Below are 10,546 nucleotides of genomic sequence, written 5' to 3'. Positions count from 1 at the left end.
ACTCATACACAGAAGACTCATTTTGGGTATCAGGAAAGACATAACCCAAATTTGGGTATCCTCTCTCCTCGAGACCCATTTACAGAGAGTGTTGTCTTTAAGGTCTTGTTGTTAGAGAAGACTAAAAATAGGTATGGAACCTTTTACCTGTAGCGCTACCCAAAGGACAAATAGGTCTTGTATTTTGGGTGACGATTGTTGGAGATAGTCTTAGGGCTTGTTTAATTAGTTGCAAAATGGTTTTGAATTGCGCAATTAGTTTTTGTTTTTATCTAATTTAATGTTCTATGCATGTATCCAAGATTTGAATGTGATGGGTGAAAAGTCTTTGGGTGAGGAACTAAAACAAGGCCTTATATGCTGGGGCAAGGTTGTGTTAGCTCAAGCCTAGCCATATCTCGGCAGCTGCACAGTAATCCAACAAGTAATTATTAGGCACAGCAAAAACGGGGAGAAAAAAAAGCGAAAAAACTACTGGTAATAAGGCCTTGTTTAGTTCAAAAAAATTTGCAAAATTTTTCAGATTTCCCGTCACATCCAATCTTTAAACGCATGCATGGAGTATTAAATATAGACAAAAATAAAAACTAATTATACAGTTTGGTCGGAATTGACGAGACGAATCTTTTAAGCCTAGTTAGTCTATGATTGGACAATTTTCATCAAATACAAACGAAAATGCTACAGTGTCGATTTCCCAAAAAAAAATTTGGAAGGCCCTGTTTAGATTGGAGATGAAATTTTTTTGGATGTCACATCGGATGTGTCGGAAGGATGTCGGGAGGGGTTTTTAGAAAATAATAAAAAAAACAAATTACATAGCTCGTCAGGAAACTGCAAGACAAATCTATTAAGTATAATCAATCTGTCATTAGCACATGTAGGTTATTGTAGCACTTAAGGCTAATCATGGAGTAACTAGGCTTAAAAGATTCGTCTCGCGATTTCAACCAAACTGTGTAATTAGTTTATTTTTTTATATACATTTAATGTTCCATACATGTGTCCAAAGATTCGATGAGATGTATGAAAAAAATTTTGGTGGAAAACTAAACAGGCACTAAGGCCTTGTTTAGTTCCAAAAAAATTTGCAAAACTTTTCAGATTCATCGTCACATCAAATCTTTAGACGCATGCATGGAGTATTAAATATAGACGAAAATAAAAACTAATTACACAGTTTGGTCGGAATTGACGAGACGAATCTTTTGAGTCTAGTTAGTTCATGATTAAATAATATTTGTAAAATACAAACGAAAGTGCTACTATTCCTATTTTGCAAAAAAAAAATTATAACTAAACAAGGCGACATCGCATATTCACTACAGTACAGCATATATACATTCCCGTACTACGCAGGGCGCACTGGGCACACGCTCCTGTGCGGCGCGCCGGCAGCCGGCAGGCAGCGCAGGGCTCACATGCATGCATGCGCGCGCGGCGCCGCGCAGAGGACCGGAGGCGGAGGAGGAGGTGGAGGGTGAGCGCGCGTCCGTCCGTCCGTCTCCGTCCCATGCCCACGCCGACCACGGGAGGGCCCCTGCGCTTTTTGCGCTTTGCGCTTTTGCTCACCCTGCGGCCGGCCAGCTCCACCAGCGCAACAACAACAGCCGGCCCTTTTTCCCCCATATGCCGATCGAGCTCCGTCCGTCGTCCGTCCCGATCGATTCCTGGAACGTACTAGTCCTACTAGGCACAGCACTTTGAACACCCGTCCGTGTCCGTCCCCTCCTCCTCGGATTCGGTTCGCACCCCCGCCCCCGCGCCCCCACGCACGCACGCCCGCCGCCGGCCGCGCGCGGGCATCTTTGGATCCAGCGCATCGCATGCATGCACCGTCACGCCGGGAGGGAGGGACGCGGTCGCGCGCGGGCACGGACTTTGGCGCCCGCCGCGGGGCCGGAAAAGCGCGATCGCGTGAGGCGACGCCACCGCCCACCTGCATGCATTTTCGTCGCGTGACACACAGCCTCCACCAGCAGGGCAGGCTCTCCAGCCAGCGCGCGCGGGCACGTACCGTCGCTGTGCCACAGCTAGCATAGCGGCGGCTACCGGCTGCGTACTAGTACAGGGCTAGGCACGCGCGTCCGCGGTCTGCAGGCTGCAAGGCATGTTGGCGGCATCGGGATTTGTGGGTGGGGAAGGATCTGTCTCGGGGGGCTCTGCTCTGATGCGTTTACTGCCTGTCTTATTCGCCCTGTGAGGCTGTGACTGCCGCCCGCCTCTCGCCGCATCTTGGGTGGTTCGTCTTTTCATGCCGGCGCCACGCATCTCTGAAACGTCGTTTTTGGTTCCTGGACGACCGGCCGGAACGGTCCGGCAGGGCGCAACTGTGCAAGTGCAAGGGGCAATGGGCAATGGTAGTGGCAGCTAGCTAGCGCGACTCCTGTGACTGTTCCACTGTTGTTGCCTCTGCTTCGACTTCCTTCCTTGGGAACCACCACTTCACTTCACGGCGCTTTGCTCTTTGTCTATAGCGCGACTCCTGAGGCTATGGCTAGCTACACAAAGCAGCTCGGAACGGTAAACTTGTGCTGCAGCGGTAAACTTTTTTCAACGTTCGTACTACGGGGTAACTTTGTAGTAAGTATGGCTGGTATGGGCAAGTGACTAGCATGGCGATCGTTTCGCTTTTGTGAGTGCGGTAGAAAGAAGGAACAGGCAGAAGTACAGAGGAACTCTCGCCTTTTGATTCCAGTTCGCATTTCGCAACCACGGAACGAAAATGAAGAGCACATACCAGAAACCCAGAGAGTGCTGTGTGCGCTCCGTTCTGAATCTCAGCGTATAACGAGGTTCCCTTCATGGGATAGCAGACGTTTTTTTTGTATCAATACAGAACAGCATTAGTTACACTTGCACAAAGTTTATATTATGGAAATAAAGTGTGAAAATTCTCGAGTTCACTGACCCAAATGGCACAAAGTTTATATTATGGAAATAAAGTGTGAAAATTCTCGAGTTCACTGACCCAAATGGCACAAATTGTAGCGCCGTTTGAACAGCCTGCACTCCGTATCCTACGACCTGTTAAGAATCAGAGCTGGACAGATAATTGTTTCTTTGGTTGATTTGTGTTAACCTGGAGGACATTACTACTTTTCAGGATGCTTCAAAAGACATAGTCACAATCACAAACAACAAAATTTCAATCTCACATGCTGACTTGGAACATATCCCTCACATCAAGCATCTTCAGTCATGAGGCCACGCAGGAAATCGCCTAGCTTCAAACTGTCCCCCTGCAATGAAACGGACGTCATAAGATGGAAACTAACAGCAAAAGGTATATGCACTGCTAAGGAGGCCTTCAAGCTTTTAAACTCAAATTTCTAAGTTCAATTACCAGTGCAGGGATCCAGAAGCATTTCATCACAGGCTATGTACATCCTCAACAGGGCATGGAAACACAAGACACTGCCACTTTGTATCAAGACTTTTCTTTGTAGATTGATCAGACGTCCAATAACAACTGGTGAAAGGGCAGGAAGATACTCAACCAAAACAAGTAGGTACTGTACTACTTGTAATATCACTGAAAATGATGCACATCTGTTCCTTCACTGTACCTTTGCCAGGGCAGTTTAGTTATCTGCCGAATCTACCAGTCATTCAATAGTATTTTTCTCTCACAACAAATCAGCGAAGAGTACTTTCAGCCATAGTTTATCAACCAAGCAAACAGACTAGGGTTCTTCCATACTGCCAATTGAGCAGGATGGAGTACAAAAAATACTTTATGCTAGTAAACCAAGCCACTTCATCAGATAACTGTTTCTTTTCACCAAATCAGGTCCCTTAACATGCGTAAACGAGCTTTGGTGCCTCAACAAACAAAATACATAGTCACAATCACAAACAAAAAAAAAATTCAATCTCACACGCTGACTTGGAACATATCCCTCACATCAAGCAAACCTCAGATGAACAGATGCAGGACATAATCACCACTTTGTGGTAGATCTGGAAGGCCAGGAATGACAAAAGGTTCAACAACAAAAGTTGGATTGTTTGGCAGGTTCATAATGCAGTGGGGGCAGATATCAGTGCAACCTTGTTAACCAGGGCACAAGAAGAAGACCAAGGAACCATGGAACAACAGCCACACCAAAGATGATGATCACAGGACACACAATCTCCAACCCACAAACCAAAGGTATGAATCTATCAAATGTAGGTACCAACAACACTGGGCTACAAAACTACTGCAACTCAGCACAGATGACGAAACCCCAGGGAACAAGGGGCAACACTGCCCATCCACACAGGACATTCATCAGCAATAGCACCACACCGACACCACCACTATATAGGACTATGCTACTGGCACTTCTACCAGGAACAAGATGCTACTCGGATGCCTCAATCAACCCATATCAAAACCTTCACTTACCAAGGATAGCTGGTCTTGGAGTGTTCATCACAAACAACCAGACACAGCCAACACAATCCATTTACACATCCAGGGAAGAATCTCCAACGCCACTTCTGTGCTCATGGCTGAAGCAGCAGCACTTGCCTTAGCTGCAATGGTGGCTTCATTGCTCAATCTCCGTCCACCCAATCAACAAATCAGGTTCCTTAACATGCATAAACAAGCTTTGGTGCCTCAATTAACAAAGTGCTGTGTGCGCTCTGTTCTGAATCTGAAGTACAAGATTTGCTTGATGGGATAGTGGCTTCATTGCTCAATCTCCGTCCATCCAAACAACAAATCAGGTTCCATAACATGCATAGACAAGCTTTGGTGCCTCAACAAACAAAGGTTGTGTGCGCTCCGTTCTGAATCTGAGAGAGTGAGAGTACAAGATTTGCTTGATGGGATGGTGGCTTCATTGCTCAATCTCCGTCCACCCAATCAATAAATCAGGGTCCTTAACATGCATAAACGAGCTTTGGTGCCTCAACAAACAAAGTGCTGTGTGCGCTCCGTTCTGAATCTGAGAGTACAAGATTTGCTTGATGGGAGAGCAGACATTGTTTTGTATCAGTATATAACAGCATTAGACTTGCACAGGTGTATATGGAAATAAGTTGTGAAAATTCTTGAGTTCACTAACAATGGCACAATTGTAGTGCCATTTAAACAGCCTGCAATCCTAGTATCCTATGACCTCATAAGAATCAAGCTGGACAGGTAATTGTTTCTTTGGTTAATGTGTTAAACCTGGAGCACATTTACTACTTCTTTAGGATGCTGGCATCATCGCAAGCCACTTCAGATAATTGTTTCTTTCCACCAAATCAGGTTCCTTAACATGCGTAAACAAGCTTTGGTCCCTCAACAAAGAAAAGGTATAGTCACAAACAAACAAAAAATTCAATCTCATGCTGATTTACATCATTGGATGTTCCGTGTAAGTACGTAAAAATATAGTTTCAGAGTTCACGTGTTTCCATGTTTGTTCAATAAAAGGGAGAGCAATCTGGATCTACAATCTTTGGTACCACAAGTAATAATCACCTAAACTTTGACTGCACAACAGAAACTCCTGATATTACTGCATAACAACAAATAATCCCAAAAGGAAGAGAAGGGGGGTGGGGTGGGGGGTGAGAATATCAGACTGGCTTGCATGCATCTACTGTTGTATAGGATAATGTAACCTCATCTAGGCCCTGTAAGAATAGACTCAACCTGTGTAGTCACATCATCCCAACGTGATGTTCGATTCGCCATCATTAGGTCAATATTTACAAGGTCCAAATCAAGCTCGGTTTCGACGCTCATTGTACCTTCAAGGATCTTGACCACCATGGACATGGAAGGCCTTCTATTGCTGTCAACTTGCAAGCACCACATAGCTAGGTTCATGGTGTGGAGCACTTCATCTATATGGAATTCCATATCAGTGGAGCGTGGATCAATGAGGTTCATCAGCTGGTTGCCTTTGGCTCTCTCTTGCAGCATGCTGATGAGATGCTGGCTTTCTTCAGGCTGTGAGTAGTCCAGATTTCTTCTCCCACACAAGATTTCCATGATGACAATGCCAAAGCTATAGACGTCAACTTTTTCGGTGATGATAGATGTTAGCCACTCTGGGGCTAAATAACCCGGTGTACCTCTCAGTCTAGTCATTACAGTGCTCTGCTCACGATCAATTAGCTTGGCAAGACCAAAGTCAGATACCTTAGCAGCAAACATCTCATCCAATAGGATGTTTTGTGGCTTGATGTCCAGATGAGCTATTGTTTGTCGGCAATCACTGTGAAGATAAGCTAATCCTCTCGCTACATCAGTGATGATCTTCAATCTGGTCTTCCAATCAAGTGGGCCCACTTGGTGCTTTGCAAAAATCCACTTATCCAAAGATCCATTAGGCATGTACTCATAGACAAGAAGCCTATGTGATTTCTCAGCGCAAAATCCAACTAGATTCACCAGATGTATGTGGTTGATGCTTCCAATAGTCTGAACCTCCATTAAGAATTCCATTTCCCCCTGATTTATGCCATCCAATCTCTTCACAGCAACCTTCTTATCACCAATATGTCCCTCAAAAACAGAACCAGATCCTCCAACCCCAATTCTTCTTGAGAAATCTCCAGTTGCTGATTTCAAACTCTCAAAACAAAATCTTTTGGGCAGCCCTGGCAATTGATCAATAATGTCTCTGTCCTGTAATAGTTTTGCACTCCGTCTTCTTATGACAATGAGCATGGAGACAATAACTGAAGCAACAAAAGTTGAAGAACAAACAACCACGATGGCAATTTTTCCTTTAGATAGCATGGGTTTGTGCTCTTGAACTTTAATAAATGCATAAGAACTAAAATTTCTAGAGTAACTCTGTGCGCTGATGCTTATCATTGAAAAGATGTCAGATGCAAGAAAACAGAAACCGGAAGAACTGTTCGAGTGAAGGAAAAATGCAACCTTGCAAGAACAATCATTCAAGCACGATACTTTACAGTGCTCTTCGTTTGTTGTCCAATTGTAGATAATTTTGAAGCGAGTGGTGTTGGCAACGGCAAGAAACCTTGTCTTATGGGCTGACCCACAGGATAGTGAATCTGTCAAGACGCAGCCACGATTAATCTCCCTGGGATTAATCAGTTTGAATAATCCGGATTGCCTGAGGCCGGCATCTGGGCAGCTGCACTGTCCATTTGAACAGACACCATATTCCCCACAAGCTAGAGGGTAAGAACAAGGATCAGCTATATCAAGAAGATCTGAGCTCACCCAACTACCGTTTCCCCCCTGGTATAGCCTTAAGTGTCCATCCCAATCTAGCCTCACAAACTCCAGTCCATAGGCATTCATGGGAAATTGAATGAGATAATCTGGTCCTTCTGTTCCCCTGAATGACGTGAAAACCTCCAGGCTTCCATTCTTGAGTGCTATGTATGCTGAAGTGTTTGCTATGATATTTCCACCAGTGGGACTTCGATAGTATGCTAGAGGAGTGTCAACTCCTGCAAATGCATACATGCCGTTGGAAAGTACTGTCAGATAGAACTTTCCTTTGGCCCAATTTGTAGCTGAGGTACTTGCTATGAGTTTTTGCCCCAAATGTAGCACCTGCCCAGTGACAAGGGTGTTAGTTGGGTGATCGAAGGACCTCCATACTTCCATATTTCTATGATCTAAGAGCACCAGATTGCCTGACCCAGTGAGATTCATGCCAACCACTGACTTGCCAGTGGTATTGGTGGACCAAACCAGTGTACCATCTGCATCATACAGCACCAAGTCACCCAGTTCAGTAAGTTGAACAGTTGCATTCTCTTTGACTGGCCGGTCATGGTTGGCAGACCAGACTACCTGGGGTGATTCCAAGTACAAAACATCACCTATACTGAAGGCATTGACAATGAATATGGAAAAGATGTAGGCATCGCAAGTGGCTGCAAGTCCTGCACAAAAGAAGCCGCAGGCAAATAAAGGAACACTGTCCACAGATGACCCGACACTAATCCTGGCGGTGCCATAAGGACTAGGTAAGATGAGACGCACAGAAAAATTATCATCTGGAAACCCATTGTGGAGAACAGATGGGTTGTTTTTCCATATGGTGCCAAGCTCAGCATTAGCTAGAAAGGATTTGGTCATGGCAGGGTTAGCGAGTTTGGAGCAGATAGTAATAAGGAGGGAAAAGAGGAGCAATAAGAGCTTTGAATGACACATGGCTACAGAATATATGAAACATGAAATGTCAGCTGTTTTTTTGGTATCAAAGAAGAACAGCTGAAAGGATTGTAGTTTCAGAAAGTGTGTAAGTATGGATTGGAAGAAAGGTGGAATGATCAGAAGACATGGTAATCCACCTTTGTATTTCGTATGGTAGGATGATCGTGCATGTTATTTCAGCTGTGCTAGTCTCTTAGTGAAGGGCATTGGGTTGAGGGCATGAGGCCTAAGCCCTAAGGCACTTGGTGCCATTTTAATAGCACAGCAGATGAAAGAAGGATGCCAAGGGCTCTGGATTCTTCTTCATTTCCATCCAACTGTCCATCAAACTACAGTTGGTTGTTTAGTCAAAGGGCCAACATGGAATCAGTCATTATTCTTCATTGGCTTGCCACATTTACTTAATTTTTATAATTCTCAATATTTTCTCTCTCGTGTTGCTGTTAAAGCACATTTAACTGAACAGACATTTGTTATCATCAACAAACCGGTGTAGAGAGTTATTGAGAAATAAAATGATTAAAATACGCTGAAATGGTTAGTGAACTTTTGCATTTTATAATAAAATTTTAAAATGTGCTACGAAGTTTGGAGCTGTCCTCCTAATATTGGCTTCATTGTAGCATCGATCCTTCATTTTGGCAAAGTATGTATGAGCATGCAGTGGCATAGGATGGCTAAGGTCAAGGGCCGAGTCTGTTTTCTAAGGTAGGTATATGTCACTATTAAGTTGTCAGTTTTGATATATGGCACTGCAGATTTTCAGAATGATTATAGACTACTGCTAGGTTTGTCCACACATAACCAGGCACCGACATCATCCTTCAGAAGCATATATCTCGTTTGACCACAAGCTGTTGACTGATGTAAATGCTGGTAGCTGTATTGCATTGAAGATAATAGCATGTGAGTCGTGGCACCAAGCAATTTCATATGTACAACATAACCTACACAGTTGACTAATTCAACCAAATGGCAAGGAATGAAGGGAATAGTGATGAATACAACACTGCTTCACATGTACCCAATCCATCCCAAATTATAAGACGTTTGACTTTTTTAACAACAAGTTTGACCACTTGTCTTATTCAAAAATTTGTACAAAATATCATTTCTTTTGTCGTGGCTTGGTTTATTAATAAAGGTTCTTCAAGAATGACTTAAATTGGACTATATTTACACAAATTTTTTGAATAAGACGAGTGGTCAAACATAGGGTCAAAAAAGTTAAACGTCTTATAATTTGGGATGGAGGGAGTACCCTTTATAGGTCTCAGCTTTAATCAAGACAAACTTGCTACTGTGCCAGCATATAGTAACGCAATGGAGGTTTTGTTTTATTAAAGAACATACGATGTTCCTGGCTAGGGTGCATAACCATTCCACAGTTCAACACGGACCACACCCACCACTTGACTACTCCAAGCAGATGCCATTTGCAACTATGGCATGCCATGGAACAGCTGTAATGCATTTTATTATTTGGAAAATGGAACGCGGGGAGAGAAATTTAGGTCTGGCTTGTTCAAAGGAGGTGACTACTCCTTTCCTATCCCTTGGACTTTTCTAATCTACAGCTCAATGCTCACAACCACATCCTGGTGTATTGTACAGCTCAACCCTAAGAAAAAACCTCATTCTGATATGATATGATATCCTTTTCAATGGGCTGGCCTTTACTTGCAATCAGTTAAGTGTACAAACAGGGCAAGTGGTTATCTCAATCCACTGTTCATCACTAGGCTCCTAATCTCAGTATATCAGCAAGAAGGCAGCCCCTAGTCTGATTCTACAAATCCGGCCTGCCATCAAATCAGCATATAGAACATTCATATGATCACCAAGCACCACGCGACCAGCCCATCACCCATGGTGCTCGTTAACCAGCACAATGGCATGGCAAGATGAATGGGTGAACCGTGGCAGCCCAGTGATGCCACCAGGATATCAGATTATGGATCTGTAATATTACCAATAATAGGGGAAGGGGATAGGAAGAGGGGTGGAGGCGCTGCGAAGCATACCGTCATTAGGCCTAACAACGAGGCCACAGCATCATCACTGGCACATTTCGTCGAACAGGTGCCGAGCAGCGATGGCATCCGCGGATTTGGCTTCTAGGCCCCGGCTGGAAGAAGGCAACTCGGAAGCCTGTGCCTTTGCCGATGTACAGCTACGTACGCGCCCCAGCCTTCTCATCCGGGCAGCGCCCCGACCTTGGACTCTCCGCAGTCCGCACGCGACGTCGCAACTGCAGAGTTTTTTTCCACTGCCGCGTCGTGGTCTTTCGGCGAGCAGATGGCACAACGTTCCACTTCCACGGTCCTTTTCTCTGGATGCTATCATGAGGACCTGACCTGGTGTGGAGAGCGGAATCATGCGTAATCATTAATAATAGAAACAAGAAGAGGG

General features: G+C 44.4%; 1 protein-coding gene across 2 annotated transcripts; it reads right to left on the bottom strand.

Annotated features, from left to right (window-relative positions):
* Window positions 2,851–10,482, bottom strand: LOC8072696 (G-type lectin S-receptor-like serine/threonine-protein kinase SD2-5). Of its 2 annotated transcripts, none has more exons than XR_002448120.1 (2): window positions 10,159–10,482; window positions 2,851–3,242 (listed from the first exon to the last, which is right to left on the bottom strand). XR_002448120.1 is itself a non-coding variant. In XM_021448687.1 (2 exons), exon 1 carries the CDS (start codon window positions 8,129–8,131, stop codon window positions 5,609–5,611), a length of 2,523 nt encoding a protein of 840 aa, XP_021304362.1. In that variant the 5' UTR covers window positions 8,132–9,254; the 3' UTR covers window positions 2,851–3,242; window positions 3,347–5,608. The 2 variants fall into 2 exon arrangements, 1 of the variants encoding a protein (XP_021304362.1); XM_021448687.1 differs by lacking the exon at window positions 10,159–10,482 and adding an exon at window positions 3,347–9,254.

This window comes from Sorghum bicolor, chromosome 10, assembly GCF_000003195.3.
Source record: "Sorghum bicolor cultivar BTx623 chromosome 10, Sorghum_bicolor_NCBIv3, whole genome shotgun sequence".
NCBI classification, from domain to species: Eukaryota; Viridiplantae; Streptophyta; class Magnoliopsida; order Poales; family Poaceae; genus Sorghum; species Sorghum bicolor.
The sequence above is the reverse complement of the archived record's forward strand: the minus strand, read 5'-3'. Positions and strand labels throughout refer to the sequence as shown.